Below are 18,407 nucleotides of genomic sequence, written 5' to 3'. Positions count from 1 at the left end.
TCATGTTTGGAGAAAGATTTTATTATGATTCTGGGTGGGGCCCACTGATAGTGGGAGTTTGTAAAATGTATATATGTTTTGTTTTTTATTTAGTTTCATACAAAACTACTTTACAGGTCCTTCTCAAAAAATTAGCATATTGTTATAAAGTGCATTATTTCCTGTAATGTACTGATAAACATTAGACTTTCATATATTTTGGATTCATTACACACAACTGAAGTAGTTCAAGCCTTTCATTGTTTTAATATTGATGATTTTGGCATACAGCTCATGAAAACCCAAAATTCCTATCTCAAAAATTTAGCATATCATCGAAAGGTTCTCTAAACGAGCTATTAACCTAATCATCTGAATCAACGAATTAACTCTAAACACCTGCAAAAGATTCCTGAGGCTTTTAAAAACTCCCAGCCTGGTTAATTACTCAAAACCGCAATCATGGGTAAGACTGCCGACCAGAAGGCCATCATTGACACCCTCAAGCAAGAGGGAGACACAGAAAGAAATTTCTGAACGAATAGGTTGTTCCCAGAGTGCTGTATCAAGGCACCTCAGTGGGAAGTCTGTGGGAAGGAAAAAGTGTGGCAGAAAACGCTGCACAATGAGAAGAGGTGACCGGACCCTGAGGAAGATTGTGGAGAAGGACCGATTCCAGACCTTGGGGGACCTGCGGAAGCAGTGGACTGAGTCTGGAGTAGAAACATCCAGAGCCACCGTGTACAGGCGTGTGCAGGAAATGGGCTACAGGTGCCGCATTCCCCAGGTCAAGCCACTTTTGAATCAGAAACAGCGGCAGAAGCGCTTGACCTGGGCTACAGAGAAGCAGCACTGGACTGTTGCTCAGTGGTCCAAAGTACTTTTTTCGGATGAAAGCAACTTTTGCATGTCATTCGGAAATCAAGGTGCCAGAGTCTGGAGGAAGACTGGGGAGAGGGAAATGCCAAAATGCCTGAAGTCCAGTGTCAAGTACCCACAGTCAGTGATGGTCTGGGGTGCCATGTCAGCTGCTGGTGTTGGTCCACTATGTTTTATCAAGGGCAGGGTCAATGCAGCTAGCTATCAGGAGATTTTGGAGCACTTCATGCTTCCATCTGCTGAAAAGCTTTATGGAGATGAAGATTTCATTTTTCAGCACAACCTGGCACCTGCTCACAGTGCCAAAACCACTGGTAAATGGTTTACTGACCATGGTCTTACTGTGCTCAATTGGCCTGCCAACTCTCCTGACCTGAACCCCATAGAGAATCTGTGGGATATTGTGAAGAGAAAGTTGACAGACGCAAAACCCAACACTCTGGATGAGCTTAATACCGCCATCGAAGCATCCTGGGCCTCCATAACACCTCAGCAGTGCCACAGGCTGATTGCCTCCATGCCACGCCGCATTGAAGCAGTCATTTCTGCAAAAGGATTCCCGACCAAGTATTGAGTGCATAACTGAACATAATTATTTGAAGGCTGACTTTTTTTGTATTAAAAACACTTTTCTTTTATTGGTCGGATGAAATATGCTAATTTTCTGAGATAGAAATTTTGGGTTTTCATGAGCTGTATGCCAAAATCATCAATATTAAAACAATAAAAGGCTTGAACTACTTCAGTTGTGTGTAATGAATCTAAAATATATGAAAGTCTAATGTTTATCAGTACATTACAGAAAATAATGCACTTTATCACAATATGCAAATTTTTTGAGAAGGACCTATATGTTTTAAGAAGTTACTTATGTTTTTATGCACTTTTCTCTTAAGGTAAACTCGTGTTTATTTTGTGCCAACAATCACACCTGATTCTCAGTATGTAATTAAGTAATTATTCACAATATATGTACATGTGTGATAGCTCACAGGAAAACTGTAGGTGACAGAATATTATGAATTGGATCTGTTTGCACAGCTGCAGTCACCTTGATTTTCTTCTGATGGTGATTACAACATACTACTGTATATTGTGTATCTATGCTGCGCTCTGGATTGTGTTTGTTTTTTAATAAATGTGTTATGAAATCTGTATGCCTTCTCCCAGTTTCTTGTTTGCATAATTTTGATGCCATATGGATACAGAGATAATGTGCCAATGGATGTTGTTTAATCTAGGGCTTTACTCGCTTACAAGCATAGAGCCACTAAGAGGCTTAGACACTCTTACTAAACATCCTTTTTCGTTAAGATTCAAAGTGTAAACCGAGTGTGGGAGCTATGATGAAGTGAGCTAACTTTTATTTTTATATCCTCACAGAACAGTGAAAAGGGCTGTGCGAGATTGTCAAATATGAGATGATGCGGGGTTATTCCTCATAACCTTTAATAATAAATCCGAGCTGTGAGACACTGCCCGTGGCTATGGCATTAGTTACAAGATGCAAAGGTCATTAGAAACCAGCCTGCTTCATGGCTGAAGGTTTGATTAAAATGGGATTCATTTATTCATTATTGTCCCGGATAAATAATCACTTAACTTTTTAAAGGAATTTTTCTTGCCAACTATTGAAATAGTTGACCATGATGAACCGGATGATGGTTCCACTTTTTTAACTTGTCAGCATGAATCATGATTTCCATGTTTATTTATTGTTTTTCTATGACAGTTACTAAGCAGTGTGTCAGTCCACATTCACGCACACACAGACTGTCAGGTGTTTTTCTATTGATGGATTCCTGGTTGTTTTCTTGCAGCTGTTTTCTTTGGTTACTGAATTCATACGTGCTCTCTCCTTATCCTTGGGCTACCCGGTATGACCTGGACAAAAAAAAAGGGGGGGAGGCATTACTCTTAAAGAATCAAACACTATTTCAGCAATCAATGATATTCATCAAACCTAAATATGAGGAAAAAAACAAGATCTGTTGCAGTTCTGCCCTACAAACAGCTTAATCATAATCCCTTTGATCTATTAATCATCAAAGAGATTTCAGTCAGCATTCTGTTAAGCTATTATGTCTGAAGTGGACTCATTGCTATATATCATCAAGTAGCCTCTGATATTAACTATTTAAATCATCCAAATGCATTTACCCAACAGCACAAGGAGAGATGCTCCTCATGCACAATGGGCCGATATAGAGTCAGGTGAAAAAGAGAGTGCATTTTCTCTTACTTCCAAGGGTTTGGCTCAGGAAAAGAAGAAAAATAAAGTACACATTTAATGCTTCCAAAAGAATCAAGATGCTAAGTACCAACCAGGTGCTGCTAATCAAGTATACTTGCGTAACTGATCAGCCAGTATTAGAACTTCTATAAAAACTGAAGTTTTGGAAGTTTGCTGGAGCATTCAGGTGTGTGTTAACACAATGCCAAGGAGGAAAGACATCAGCATTGATCTCAGGGAAGCAATTGTTGCTACCCATCAATCTGGGAAAGCCATTTCCAAACAATTTGTCCATCACTCTGTGGCGATAAAGATTATTCACAAGTGGAAAACATTTTGGACAGCTGCCAATCTTCTCAGGAGTGGATATACAAGCAAATTCCCCACAAGGTCAGATTGTGCAATGCTTACAGAAACTGCGAAAAACCCAAAAGCTACACCTCAAACAATACAGGCCTCTGTTAGCATGCTATATGTTACAGTACCATTAGAAAAAAACTAAACAAATATGTCCTTTTTGAAAGGGTTGCTCGGAGAAAACCTCTTCTAGCATAGCTTAAATTTGTAAAGCTGCATTTGAACAAACCACAAGACTTTTGGAACAACTTCCTTTAGACAGAGAAGACTAAATAAAATCGAGATGTAATGCACAACATCATGTTCATCACAAACATCCAATACCAAATGTCAAACACTGTAGTGGAGTGGTGATGATTTGAGCTTGTTCTGCAGACAAAGGACCTTGGAATTTCCTTTGTCTGCAGAACTGACTCAGTGACTGAGTTTACTATGAATTCCCCTGTAAACCAAAATATTCTAGACATCTGTGAGGTCATCTGTCTGATAACTAACACTGATGAAACTGGGCCATGCAACAGGACAATGATCCCAAACACAGCTCTGGATTTACAACAGCATGGCTGAAAAAGAAAAGCGTCAAAGTCGAGCAGCAAACAAGTACTTCAAGTTATTACTGCTAAAGGTGGTTATACAAGCTATTGAATTCACACACTGCTTCTGCAGGTTGTATTTAAATTATTTTAGAACCTGGCAAGGACCAGATTATTTTTTTTATTATTACATCCTGAAATGAAAAACTTTAGACTTTAGAGGGTGTACTTTCTTTTTTTCACATCAGCGTATAGCCAGACATTTTTTGATGTTTAACTGTATACGAATTTTGTACTGATAAAACAAAAGTTACAAATGTAATTACTTACTTTGTTGACCTCTTGCGACATTTGGGCAGCCGATTGAACTTTCCACCTACAGTCCAAACATAAGCAAAAGAGTAAGGAAGTTGATAGACTATTACAAGAAATTGCAAAGCACAAAAATAGCTTTCAGATTTTCAGATACTTACAGGTAATGACCAATATGCCAAAGACGAACAGCACTGCTGCAATGACCAGTCCAGCATAACTCAGGGACTTATAATCTAAGTATATAAAAAAACAAATAAAATAACCACAGAAAACAAGTAACGACACACAATCAAACACAATCAAAGAGAAGCTTCTTACCATAGGTGAAATCTTTGTCCCACTCTGACTTCCACTCTATATGGAGTAAAAGAAGAAGAAAAAAAGTATTGACTTAAGGTTGACTGTTGAACAGAGGAAATATCTATAGGAACAAAAAAAGAGGCTCAGTGGGGAACAGCTGTCAGAGATGGCATGAGAGATCTACTGGCTCTGCTGACATGCTGTTGATGGCGTATCAAAAACCTATCTATGGTAAGCCGGCACAGCATGAGGACACAAATATCTTATCTCTTCTTGCATAAGGTACAATCAAGCATTAATCTGTTAGCAAGAGAGGAAGTGAGGTGCTCTGTTCTATCACTACGCTGTGGGTTTGTTTGGAAGACGGGGAATTGTGATACTGTCACAGTCTGCCATGAGATAACAATAGAACCACGATGCCTGTGGCATTTAGGGTAACTAAGGAATAGGGGAAATTTTCCCATTACTCCAGACAACTTTAGTGTGCCTTTTACCGATGGTTTTCTCGGGTGCAGAAGGGTTGGTTTTCACTGCAGATGCTGGAAAAAAAGGGAAAAAAATTACTACACTGGACTTTTTTTTTTCATCTCTACTGAATATGTAATAATTTACAAGTTAAAACTTTTTTATTTTGGGGACATATTGACTCCATAGCTTACAGTTACCTCTCATCCAACTCCAGATTCAGTCTTATGTTTAACTAATTAAATTTCTAAATGTTTCAGTAGAATGAGTCTCAAAGGAAATTTATGCTTTTCGGAATGTAGCATTTTCTCTACCTCAAGTGCTCTCTCTCGCTCTATTTTTGTCGGTGTCTGGTGATGATACAGTTTGCTAGCGTGGTCTACTAGCTAAACTTAATGGCTCTACTGACTCTTGATGTTTGAACATACATAGGTTAGGCAAGGCAGAGGGTAAAGACTCATACCTGAAGTTGATGTGAGCTTTGGTTGACTTGTTGCTTTTGTACTTGAAGCTAAAGAGGATGAATACGTATGATGAGAAAAATAGCATGCAGAAGAGAAATAATGGGGTTAGACACACACAAGACAAACTACCTGCTGAAGTCTCTATTCGTGATGTGGTAACACTGAGGGAGACGTTTGCTTGCTGGTTTGTGGGTTTTTCAGGTATAGTTTCCAGGGAGCTGTTAATATCTCTAGTTGTTCTCTTTTCCACTGCCTCTCCTTTTACACACAGAAAGAAACTGAATTAGATGGATGGATTGACAGACAGACAGACAGACAGACAGACAGATAGACAGATAGATAGATAGATAGATAGATAGATAGATAGATAGATAGATAGATAGATAGATAGATAGATACCAGGGTTTATTGTAAATGTCGATTCAGCCTGCTTTGCATCTGTGGGTGTGGGTGCAGTTGCAGGTGCAGGAGTTTGGGCCCTTGACACTGTTGGGGGAAAAAAACGATCACATGTGAAAAACTAAAGAAAAGTAGAAGCAAACTTTCCATTGAAGGTTCCTGTACTGTCCGCTTTACATCAAGAACAAAGCACAGCGTTGTTAATGCCCGTGATTTTCTCAATGTGGCCAGATTTCAGAATGTGTCTGGCCAGGCACAGTAGCGAGGCCTGCAGATGCACTGAGTATGTCACAGTAATAGTCTTGTGAGTGGGCCTGTGAGGCAACCTCTGAGTGCAACAGAGCTGGATTGTTGTGCAAGACCACAGGACAGAGAGGCTGTTGTCTGTTTACTCACTCAGCACCTTCCAAATAGTGCCGAAGTTCCACAAAACCTCTACTTTCTTGGGCCAGTGCTGCCAGCACTACACAAATAAAGCCATACGAGGGAAAATATACTGAGATAGAAATGATTAACAGCTCACTCTACTTTTTAAAATTTTACCAATCCTTTTAAAATTTGTCACCTTCATGAATGGGACGTGTTGCTTAGATGTAACTGTTAAAAAGATAATCCCCAAGTTGCAGGCTATTTTTTTCCTAATCTTTAAACAGATAAAAAATAAGACAAGAAAAATAGTTTTGTTTTGTTAATGCAACACCCCCCATAAGCTTCACATGCTTTGCTCCACTGCTTACTCCTTTACTTTAAGGGGAACCCTAAAAAGTAATGAAGCAGACATAGTTCTTTATTACCACCACTGAACAGAATAAGCTGTACTAAAGGTTAGAAGCCACACAGTATTTTTAGCTCCATCCCATCACAGTTTTGTGGTTCAATGAGGGAACCATATTGTTGCACTGGCAACCATGTCATGATTGTAGGTGCAAGAGTTTAGCAGACAATAAAAGTCATTATAATGGACTGATTTTTTTTTTTTTTTTTTTAGATATTTTCTTTGTCATTTTTTTCTCTTAGAACTTTCTAAAGTTCCCCTGGCTGGTTCTTGGTCCCATGTGACACTGCATTCAAAAAATCCTGCAAATACGCCAATGTGCATCCTAACATAGGCTTACTGCACAGATACCCTGCTAAAGCTAATCAAGGTGATTAGGTCTCTTTCAACCCCCAAAAAGTTCACACTTGACTTCAGTGAGCCAAGTCTTCAGATTTTCTGGCACTCACCTCTTAACATCATAAACAGGAAAATGCTCAAGTAAACCAAATTCATCTGAAAGAAATAAAAACAAAACATGTTTTCAGCAGATGTTGTGAAACAGTGATGCAGAGAATGCAGCTCTCAACTACTGTCTGAACAAACTGTTGTGCAGTTTTCACACAATCAGTGGCTACAGGATTGAAATGACCTCTACGATCTACTGTAGAAGGTAACTGAGTGCGCCTCAGATAACTCAGGTGGCCCTTTTGAAAACGACTGGTGTCACGTTGACTACATCCTCTGGTGCATGTATTGTAGAATATTCAAGCACATTCATACTGCATGCAGACAAATGGCTGATCATTAGCACTAAGAAAAACGCTACTGATTTGTACTGTGTCTCTGCAGTCATGTAATGATCTTACAGTTGTTAGCCCTGGGAACTCTCCAACATATTGTGCACCGCTCAGTTACCAGTCAGGAAGCTGTAATCAGTCGGGTTCGTGCCACATGGCAGCTTCCTCTTCCTCCTTTAGCACGCGGCAACATCACCCACACGCCTCATTCAGCATAGCAGAAAACAAATTCTAACTTTGAATGTCAGACTTTATAAGACACTTTTTTTTGTCAAATGTGAGTGATCGAGGACACATATTATAGATACAGTCCTCCCACGTATGTCTGTGCTAAACTTTGTGGCTGTATAGATCTAACTTCATCATATTTTGTTAGCTGTCACCAATTAAAAAATGGCATTGGAGCATATGTCAAAACGACTCTTTTCATGATAATACAAATCCTTGTACCGGCGAGCCGCAACCTCCACATCAGTGGAAAATGGTGGCTATTTCTTCCTCCCCCTCAATATTTTGCCCACGGCTTAAACAAAAACAAAACAAAACAAAAAAAACAGAAGTAGGAAATAAAAGTGTATTGTGATGTATAATTTCATAGCAACACCTGCCAACGATGAGCAACAGAAGCAGGCAGGGAGGCTAAAGGAAGTCTGTGCCAGGGACTTAGCTTGAATCCACTCCCAGTGAAAAAAGAAAAAAAAAATTAATCATGATCTTTGACCTATCCGGTGGCAGCTCATCCTCCGGGCTGGGAACAGTGTGACAGGTGAGCATTTGTGGCCGTCATGAGCTCTGACAGCTCAGATTAGCAGGTCATGCCAATCTTCATTTCACTCCAGAGCATATGTCAAGATGAGGCCTGTATCCCCTGGGCTGTACAGACGTCTTTCCCTTCCCCTAGCCTGACCCGCCTGCCTGTTTGTCACATCTTGCACTCTCACTCACTCTCCGTCTGTCTGTTCATCCATTTGTCTGTCATCCTCCATCAATCTCTTTTCACTTGGGTTAGACCAAAACACCCTTCAGCCCTGGGATATTCAGTCTTTCATCCAGGCTATTATGCTTACCTTTGTATCCATCCTGCGAGGTGCCCGAGTCCAGAGATGTATCCGCAGCTTCATCATCCACAGCGCTCTCCTCTGTGTGTCACTTGTGTGCAAGGCTAGTGGAGAAACGGCTATCCAACCACACCCATGTGATCACCCACTACTTCCTCACCCATTTGTCTGAATTCATTTTCAGACTTTCAGTCTCTCTCTCTCTCTCTCTCTCTCTCTCTCTCACGCACTCTTTCTTAGTCTCTTCCTCTGTGTTCTTTGGCTTCCAGTTTTCAGTTTGTACTTCTGCTTCATCAAAGCACCGTATGCCTTCTCTTCCTACTGTATCTATCCGGGCTAGTTAACCGTCTTGCTTCACATTTATTTCCTGTTTTCTCTCCATCTCTCATCTGACGCTGGCTTGCAAAAACAAAGAAATGTGACCTTGTATTAAGGGATTGCAGGCATGTTTACATTCACTTAAAAATGCATTGCATGCTGTATTAATTATCAGTCCCTGAACGCAATGAGATTGCAACAAAATAAAGGCCAGAGGCCGGCAATGTGTATTATTCACTTTGAATTTTAACCCTATATTTTAAAGCATATAGAAAAGCTGCCCTGTGTACAGTTTCTTTATGTTTTGTAAGAGTTATTTATACATAGCAGTTTAAAGACTTATTACTGCACTGATTATAACCAACGTTCATACTCATACCCCAGAACATATCACTACAGAAAGCCGCTTCCTTCGTATTTATTGTGATGTACTGAAGTTTTAAGGAATTGGAATTGCCAGACTCTTGAATTACTGCTTTTTGTCTGTCGTGCTTTATTGCTTCAAGGCTGAAGAAATGAAGGTTGTGATTGTGACCTAAGAGCTTTACCAAAACTGAGAAGCACAAACCTACACTGTTACAGCAGACAAAGCCTGCAATTCAAGGAGACTTGCAGAGGAGAGTCTTTGTGCAGAGTGCTGGTGATGCATTTTGAACAGCTTTTCACATTTTAATGTGAAATGTTTTTTTTGTTTTTTGTTTTTTTAAGAAGTGTTAATATTTACACTAATCAACCACTGACAGGTGAATCATTACAGTGCTCTTGAAACTGATGTGAGCAAGGAAAAATGGGCCAACTTGATGGCTAGATGAGTCAGAGCTCCTCCAAAACTGGGGTGCTCCCAGGATGCAGCAGTTAGGCTCACTGATGATGGATTAATAGCTGGCAGATCAGAAGAGCCTAATTGCAGAAAACCTGAATGCCATTTAAGAATACAAAATGCACTGCAGCATGGTGAATATAGGGCTGGGCAGAGATGATGTAAAATGCTCAAGAATGTTCAGGTGAGTGTTACAACTGGACCCTGGAACAACAGAAGATGACACAGTCTGGTTATCCACTTTTTTGTTGCTTAAACCTTACATACAGCTGACATTTTCACGCCTTCGAAGTATGACTCAAGCCAAGAACTCGCTCACAATTGTCTTTTGAGGTTTATAACCTGATGACATGCACACATTGCTCAAGATTTGTCTGCCATACTAAACACGCTCAAATGGAAAACATGTATTTCATAACTACGTCACTCCTTCCTGACTCTTGCTGGGTGAAACTGATTGCTGCATCAAAAACGTAGTAATTCGTAATTGCTTTGGTTGCTAGCAGATTTCCACAGTTGTAGTTGTTCATGTTTGTTCACAAACACTAACTGCTAGCCAAGCAGTAGTCTGTGCTTTGGAACCAGTGGTAGAAAGCCTTGCATGTGGGACTTTCCCACACTCACTGAAATGGCAGCACAGATGCTATCTATATTCTTATGACCCCACCCCCTCCCTAATCCCATCCCCACCCAACCCTCCTTTTGATATACATTTTCATACGAGTTAGTTTAATCTCAATTAGATTAGATTAAATCTCACTTAGTAAATTGACCTCCGTATGACTCCTGCTCTTTTTGTGCACCACACATCATCGCTCCTGTGCTGTTTTACTCTTTCAAGATTCTCCCATGATCCTTCAAAGACCAGCAGGTGCCTGTGTCTGTGGGAACCTGGGCAGGTGTGGTAGGAACACAGACAGCTCTCGTGATAATGTCAAGTTCCCCCTTGAACTCTGTCACCACTGTCCCAGAAAAAATTACACACAGGCATGTAAGGGAGATACAGCTTCTCTATTTTGTAATTCCCTAAAAGCACCAATTTCATTTTATTTGATTTGACCCACACTGGTGGATCTGAAACCCTCAAATTTGACTCTGTGCAGCCTCAGACTTTAATAGCACCCAAAGAAAATTTTTTAAATATTTTCATCTTTGTGTGTTTGTGTGTCAAATTTCATGATAAAAGAATGACATTTAGGACATTTTTGTTGCTGTCAAATGTCAAAACTGTTTAAATTTGACCAGAAGAGTGTTTAAGGGTTAACTTGGGAATAAATGGAAGCCGAGTACATGATGAGAATTGACTGGTCATTTAAACCTTCTGTCTACTACCATGAAGGCCCACCCAAGCCCTGTTATTATCTGAAAAGAGGCTACTACTATTAGGGAAGTAGCCTTGAAGAGGTTTACTGTATTCATTTGCTAAAGTCTACAATGAGACAATATTTTTGTTTAAAGATGGCAACAATAGCAGGCTCTGTCAAATGGATGCTGTATTCTGGGATTTCAGGATGTGAAAATGTAAAATAGTATAAAGTTCCTAAAACATTTCATATCAGACTCTGTCACTGAAATAATAATAATGCTTATCATTGTCTTTATTTATCCCAGAAGACTTCCACACAAATAAGACGTAGACCTAGATTTTAAGGGAAACTGAAATGTTACCATCAGCTAAATGCAGATCACACTCATTGTTAAGTGAAGAGACTGGCTATAACGGTGCAGTAATTTAAGAATAATAACACACACACAAAAGATTGAATAATAAAAACCGTACTGTATATACATTACAGGTAGCAGGCTTTTGGTTCCCACCTTGTCAACATTAACAATTCATTGTCTTTCTACCTGCTAATATTATTCCATTATCTAATATTCTGTTTAGTCAGTTGTAGTCTATCATTCACATGTTGGGGCAAATTACATCCTTCTTCCTAACAACAGCAGAGCAGGGCCACAAAGCGAGTCATGATAGCTGCCAGTGAAATCATGTTCTAATTTGTTAAACCTGTGGTTGCTTTGATTTGATTTCTTGATTTGATTTCTGAATAATGAGAGCATTGACAGAGTTTGCAGAAATTACAGTTAAATTTGAGTTTGCTCCCAGCTAGCAGCACAACTAGGTAAAGCAATAAAGAGGAATTATTAAATCTTACCTTTTTCCCCTCCCCAAACACTTACCTGAGAGTGGTAAGGAAGATGTTAAACCAAACCAATGAGGTAATTAGTCGCTTAATTTTTTCCCCCCTCTTTTGACTTAATTGTGCTCTCATACAGCCTGCGTTTTCGAGCTCTCTTGAGAATCCTCTGAAAACAACACATCACAAATGTTCACGAGGCCAATGAGGAAAAATAGAAGCTGACATACAATATTGAGCCGTCAAGCCTTCATTTTAGCAGATTACTGTTCCTGCCTGAGCTAAAACAATACATTATGAACAGGCTTTGGCACAAAACTGCAGTCAGACAGGAACTTGAACAACCGTTCAGTAATGAGACAAACAGTTCATGATGGAGAATAGCATGCGTGACTGAGGAATCATAGTAAAACATTTAGTTTTATCTCCTGGCACACACGTCCCACTAAGGAGACAGAAATATGTGGGTTTGACAAAATTCTGGATTGTACCAGCCTCATATAAGTCAATATTTCTGCTGAAATAATAATTTGCACTTGGTAGTAAGAGTAGACCACATGATGTTAATAAAAAAAAAGATAGCAAGTTACCATATTTACCATATTCTTTCTAACCATGATTTTTGGACTGTAGCAGAGAGTTATGTGACGCTGATGTGATGAAACGTACTTGGAGGGGAAAGAGGAAGCTGGAAGGGTGTGTGCATAACGGATTTGTATAGAGATGTGAGAAAACCCAGTCACTATTTGTGCATATTGGGTGGAATCTAAAAGATCTATTGAAACTTTGAAGAGCTTCTGTTCTCCTCACAGCTTACATGCACTACTATAAATAAAGAGTACCCTGTACTTGCACTGCAGGCAACTCATGTAGCCAAGCTCTTGTCAGGCCAACATGCCAATATGAGTACATTAAGCTGATGAGTGATTAGTTCCGAAAGCACTTTCAGAAAGATAGACACACAAGTTATTAAACGTCTTCTTAAAATAGTGCTACTAGTATTACTCTTCATATAACTCTTTAATATAAAGCTATCTGTATGTTATTTCTTTGAGCCAGCAGCATGGCTCAGTTGATAATAATAGCACTTAATTGGCCAAGCACTGTGAATGGGTCAAAATGCATTACTCGATACTATGAAAGGCATCTGAAAATCGTAGCTTCAGCTGTACTTTGTGTCAGGTGCCAATTACTAAATATTAGCTTCCTTACAGGCTAAACTAAAACGGTGAAGTAAACACTGCATCTGCTGAATATTAGCATCTACACTGTCTCCACTCTGATAAAAGAGTTAAAGAAAGCTGATGTAAGAATTTAGCTAAAAGCACTGCTATGCTTTACAATGTAAGGACAGTCTCACAGAGAGACTTGCATTTTTGCAGAGGTTTTTTGTTTTTTTTTCTAAATTGCCTTTACAATCAGATCTCACACATTTGATCAGAATTCATTGTCAACATCATTGTTTTTTTGTTTTTTTGTTTTTTTTAAATGTCTGGTGTAATGCCATTTGGGTTTTGAAAAAGATCTACAAAGATTAAAACTATTGCATGGGCTGTGGAGTGAAAGCCTTCGGCGAACTGCTTTTCTCTGAACTAGAGAAGAATTTTGGAGCAGTGGCCACAGCAGCGGCTTAGCTTAACCCTGTCTTCTGCTCTCTCTATCGCTCCCTGACTGCCCACTCGCCGCGACTCTGCAAGACAAATTCCCTGCATGGTTTCTCCCTCTCTCGCTCTCTCTGATGCTGTGAGCCGAACTTCAATCCCAGAGAAAACAGGATTAGAGCCTGGCCCTAGATATGGCTTTACCTCCCGAAGACATAACTGTGCTAAATACCCCTCACTACAATCCCATTGTAGGGATTCCCACAGACTAACTGTGAGATCTGAAACTCTTTGTAGGAGACAAAGGAGGGATGGCACACTGTTCTCATCTGGATACATGTTGGAAAATGTCGATGTAGGATGGGTCAAAAGGATGATGTCTGCCCGGGTGGCACCGTCAGTCTGTGCTGCTTCTGCCCCAGCGCACAGCCGTGTCAGTCCATTTTTATGTCTCACTGACTCATGTCTACCTGCAGGCCAAAGCGATGGATGGGGGGGAGGGGAGCGTGAGTAGTGACCAGCACTTGGCTCCAAGAAGCAGGGCAAAGGTGAAAGGGGCAAGAGTGGAAGAGGAGAATAGACTATGATTTCAGGGAAGGAAGAAAACAAGCTCAAAAAGGAGATGAAGAATTTTATTAATAGAAAAAGCTTGTACAATAGCATCGGTTTGACATCCTTGATTGCATGTGGGTCTTGAGGCTCTTGTACTTTCCCCCCCTCAACCTATTCATTCCCTTTCTTCCAGCTTCCTTTAAGCTTGTTCAGCTTTTTGTAACAGTCAGTACATTGGGTCAAACCAATCTTTTGAGGAAAATTTCAAATGATCAAAATATACAAAAAAAGGTCAAAACACTTGAAAATTGAAATTTTGCATTATGTCACATCTCGGTTTTTGCCTTTTCATTCAAGGTGACTGGTGAGATACAATTCAAAGAGAATGATGATAACAGAAAAACACACAGTGGTGAATATTTGTTTTACAATACTCTATTGAATGGATACGGTTGACTCACAAGCTGTACCGTATAGAATATGTTCGACTACTAAACTAACTCTCCTCGTAGCTCAAAGGGAAGATCAGAATCTCTCTGCGGTTGGTGAACAGCCATGAACTGCCTCGTTCTCTCAGCACCCTGCAGAGACACATTAGATGTATGTTAGGTGACACATGTATTGTGTGTTTTACGGTTTTATCGCAAGTAAATAACGTTCAAATCAAAGATATTTTATAACAGGGTGTGTGTTTATTTACACACCCGAGGGCAGGTTGGCAATCTCCATTCGTTCCTTTGTTGACTCAGTTTGTGTTCAAACACAACTGAAGGGGGAGGACGAGAGGGAGCCGCTGTGTCCTGGTACATACCCACATCCCTCACATCTTCATACAAATGGCCATGGAAGTCGACGGGGCGACGGATGACATCTTGTAGAGAACATAGAACGCATGGCAAAAACACAATTGGGAAATACTGTAAATGTGCTGCATTAGAACAAGGTCAGATATAGACTCTAAATGTAGCATGATATTTAGGATGTGAGGTGTTTACTGGCCTTACTGCTCTGAGCCACGTTTGCGTCTTACCAAGTCCACGTGTTTCCTCAGGGGGGGGGCTGAGATGTGGCGTGTAGACACCGGTGGGATAATAATAATGGGAACATTCCTGCAGAATGTGAGACAGAAGCGATAGCATCAGCTCATCAGCCATGACCTTCGATAACTTCCCTTTAATAGCAATTCCAGATGTTTCTCATCAATGGAGGGATGGAGGCTACCGTGAATTTTTTAAAGAAATGATTCAACCTATTTCTGTCGCCACTTTTGTCTAGAAATAACCTCGCAACACATTTTGAAGATTCCCATCATGGATTCCTGCCTGTTTAGGAAAACATGGGAAGTGAAGACAAAGGGTATGTAATCCCTGTTATCAAATGGAGAAGTCTCTGGCATCCCCACACTAACAGAGACAGTTTTTTATCTTAAAAATGTTGCAAACAGGCTGAAAATCTGGCCCAATCACACCAAACCTTCTATTCAAAACTAGTTATCATTATATGTTAAATATGTTTACAGGCAAATCAGTGTAAGGTGTTTGCAGATCCATCCTGTTCTGACAGCAGTGTTATGTTTTCTTTTTACTACACTAAACAGTTTTCTCCAAGGTTCAAATCCCCGTTGGCCTTTTTAAAGTACAAAATAATAATTTCTCCAAGATCGATATGTATTTTGAATGCTAATTGTGATGTATCGATCTCTGTTCCATCTCTCTGCACTGCTAAAGGTTTCATTAGCTTATCTATCAATTTCCCATGTTATGGCTGAATTCTCCGCTTCCTCTCCTGCCAGTATTCCTCACCCTGTGCATAACCTCTTTCCTTCCTTCATCTGTTTACGCAACCTTTTTTGTGTCTTCGCATATTTTTCAATTGCCCTTTTCACTTTCTGCTCTTTGCCTCCTCTCTCCGGTTCCCACCTCCGCATAGCTCTCGTACACATTGCTGTCCGCTTCTGATCCAGAGTCAACGAGCAGCGTGCGCTGGGCTGCCGCGTTGATCATCTCTCTGCTCTCGTACTTGTTGGAGTTTCCCGCAGTTGATTGACTTGACCTGCATGGTGGAATCACACTTTGTCATCTGCCAGCCCACGATTTATTTCCCCGCAACTTGTAGTAATTAGTCCCCAGTGTCAATTCAGAGTTACAAAGCATTCACCACGCACAGCAGCTTGTTTCCTGCATACATTAACTTCTTAATAACAATACATTATGTGGCATGTGTATCCATTTGTTGCAGGGTTGCGGTGCGGGTTTATTGACACTAATATAAACGGGATATTGAGAGACTTGTTGTTTTTGCCTGCCTGGCTGTTTTCTGGGGAGTTTTTTTGTCCACGGATGAGCGGGTGGATGAGGGCTCAGACTTGAGTGGATTTGGTTGGTATTTTTATTACTTCTTATGACAGGGCCTGAACTTACCCCTCATCTTCTTTCTTCTTTCCATCCAACACACTGTCCCTGCTGCCCGCTGCTGGGGACACAAAAGAGAAGCAAAGATAATCAGAGAAATGTAAAAGACGAGAGTGAGAGTGAATAAATGACGAGTAAGCTGTAAATAAAAAAGAAAAAGAAAAAAAATCTATGTGAAAACCAAAAGGCAGGTGAGAAAAAAATTCTTGAAGGAGAGACCTTGACAGTTAGAGTGAAGAAGAAATGGGAAGAGACAATAAAAGCGATAGAGGACGGACATAAAGATAGCAAATGAAATAACAGATATATATGAAACACAGGGGTGACAGCTTTGAAGGATTAATGTGGCGGGGAGGGTGGAGGCCTATGTAGTGAGGAAGAGGAGAAGAGACAGGGTCGACAAATAGAAAAAAAAGGCACATAAAGAGATGAGGCGAGAGCGAGAGGCTAAGCTGACAGTAGTATCGTGGCTCAGTGATATTGCTGTGGAGGTATGTGAGGAATCAGAACAACGCGATGACAGAGCGCCGTGGAAGAAACACTTTAACATCCACTGATGGGAATATAATTATGTTTACCTGTCTGACCTTGCCTCTTTTTCCACCTTAGTCCAAAGAAGCAACCAATCAAATTAAACACCAGTAGGCCTCCTAATACTGCTGTCAACACCACAGTCAAATAGACTGGCAGTTCACTTCCACCTAGTTTGCAAAACATTAGAAATATTATCTCTGTGCAGAGGAAGTAATATGGAAATTTGCAAAGATAAAAACTGACTGAGACAGGCCCGACCACTCACTCAATTGTCTTTATTGATTAAAAACTAGCAGAGGGGAAAAAGTATGGGTGGGTGCCATGACAACCACACTTTTACAGCAAACATTAAAAGCATTGGAGGTGCATATATTAACATGATTTAGCCAAATGAAGGTAGCTGCTGCGTAAAAGACTTACCTGGTGAGGCTGGGTCTATATCTGATGGGTCCTCATCTGAATCTGGCCTCTCTACAGACAAAATAGAATAGGACCGCAAATGCACATTTGTTAATTAGATCTCAGACTATCAGGTGCTTGTGCTGTTCAACCCTAAAGTGGGGTTACTCCAAACTGACCCTTAGTGGTGATGGTCAGTACTGCATTGTTGTCAGCATATTCGCTCTCTCCTATTGCATTAAGGGCATTGACAGAGAAGTTGTAAGTGGTGACAGGCTGCAGACCAGTAACAGTAAAGGTTGTCTCACTGGGAGGGAAGACATCCACATACAGGAAACTGACAGACTGATCCCAACAGTACCTGTCAACCAAAACAGTTAGTCAAGTACAATTCTTTGAGACTCAGAAAAAAACCCCACCCTTGTTCATCTGACATCGTTTCTTGGCTCTTTCACCTGATGCGAAATCTCTGTTGCAAACCACCATTGAAGCCGGGTATCCATTCAAGAGTGACAGAGTCATGGCCAACACTGACTTGGCGAAACGATGAAGGGGGATCTGGGTGATCTGAGGGTAAAAGAAAAAGCAGAAAAATAAAAAAAAGAAGAAAAACAAAGAAAGAAGGAAGAAGAAGGAAGAAGAAGCAAGCGTGCGCTCAATTTTTTGTGAGAGAGCTGAACACCGTCACTCAACAGGGGGCTGTTTGAAAAGGCTTTAGGTGCTAAGAAACTGAGATGTGTGCCATTATATAGTCGAGTGATTCCATTCGCAGGCATGAAGAGCTACTGTGGATTAGACTGGTACCGCCTTCTTTTTAATGGAGCTGTGAAAAACAGACAAAATGATAAATATGAGTTCAGAGCTAATGTTTTTTTTTTTAAATTTTATTTCATTTCCATTATTTTTTTTGTTTTTTGACAAAAGGAAAATAGAAAGAAAAATCACTTAGGGGTACTTTCTCCATTTGTCATACAGCTGTGTTAGGAACAAAATCATTTTGTCTGATATACTGCACCCATACTGTGTATAACTGTTTACCTCAGAACAAAATGCTCGCTTTATTTTTTTGCAGTTTAATTTCAAGCTGTGCCCTCA

The 18,407-nt window shown here is 40.3% G+C and overlaps 2 protein-coding genes across 4 annotated transcripts in view; both read right to left on the bottom strand.

Annotated features, from left to right (window-relative positions):
* Window positions 1-2,551: 2,551 nt before the first annotated feature.
* On the bottom strand, window positions 2,552-8,788 carry fxyd5 (FXYD domain containing ion transport regulator 5). Its single transcript, XM_084943828.1, has 10 exons — window positions 8,546-8,788; window positions 7,149-7,194; window positions 5,925-6,011; window positions 5,655-5,783; window positions 5,525-5,572; window positions 5,091-5,135; window positions 4,615-4,650; window positions 4,455-4,529; window positions 4,312-4,357; window positions 2,552-2,742 (listed from the first exon to the last, which is right to left on the bottom strand). Exons 1-10 carry the CDS (start codon window positions 8,600-8,602, stop codon window positions 2,718-2,720), a joined length of 594 nt encoding a protein of 197 aa, XP_084799954.1. The 5' UTR covers window positions 8,603-8,788; the 3' UTR covers window positions 2,552-2,717.
* Window positions 8,789-14,030: 5,242 nt separating this feature from the next.
* Window positions 14,031-18,407, bottom strand: part of nphs1 (NPHS1 adhesion molecule, nephrin) — a 40,329-nt gene continuing 35,952 nt past the window's right edge. For all 3 annotated transcript variants that reach the window (XM_084944865.1, XM_084944863.1, XM_084944864.1), the window contains 9 exons: window positions 17,768-17,879; window positions 17,492-17,673; window positions 17,334-17,384; window positions 16,958-17,080; window positions 16,389-16,440; window positions 15,888-16,020; window positions 14,999-15,077; window positions 14,673-14,839; window positions 14,031-14,549 (listed from right to left, as the gene is read on the bottom strand). In XM_084944865.1, the coding sequence (XP_084800991.1) occupies window positions 14,460-14,549; window positions 14,673-14,839; window positions 14,999-15,077; window positions 15,888-16,020; window positions 16,389-16,440; window positions 16,958-17,080; window positions 17,334-17,384; window positions 17,492-17,673; window positions 17,768-17,879 (989 nt within the window). In that variant the 3' untranslated portion in view covers window positions 14,031-14,459. The remainder of the gene's footprint in view (window positions 14,550-14,672; window positions 14,840-14,998; window positions 15,078-15,887; window positions 16,021-16,388; window positions 16,441-16,957; window positions 17,081-17,333; window positions 17,385-17,491; window positions 17,674-17,767; window positions 17,880-18,407) is intronic.

The sequence above is a fragment of the Perissodus microlepis genome, chromosome 11, assembly GCF_051167445.1.
Source record: "Perissodus microlepis isolate ML-2025 ecotype Zambia chromosome 11, ASM5116744v1, whole genome shotgun sequence".
NCBI lineage: Eukaryota > Metazoa > Chordata > Actinopteri > Cichliformes > Cichlidae > Perissodus > Perissodus microlepis.
The sequence above is the reverse complement of the archived record's forward strand: the minus strand, read 5'-3'. Positions and strand labels throughout refer to the sequence as shown.

Coding starts and splice junctions, on each gene's coding strand:
- fxyd5 (XM_084943828.1), bottom strand. CDS start 8,602: ATGATGAAGCTGCGGATACATCTCTGGACTCGGGCACCTCGCAGGATG. Junction 5,784..5,924: donor GACATTTACAATAAACCCTG/GTATCTATCTAT, acceptor TGTGTGTAAAAG/GAGAGGCAGTGGAAAAGAGA. Junction 4,651..5,090: donor TGCACCCGAGAAAACCATCG/GTAAAAGGCACA, acceptor TACTCCATATAG/AGTGGAAGTCAGAGTGGGAC.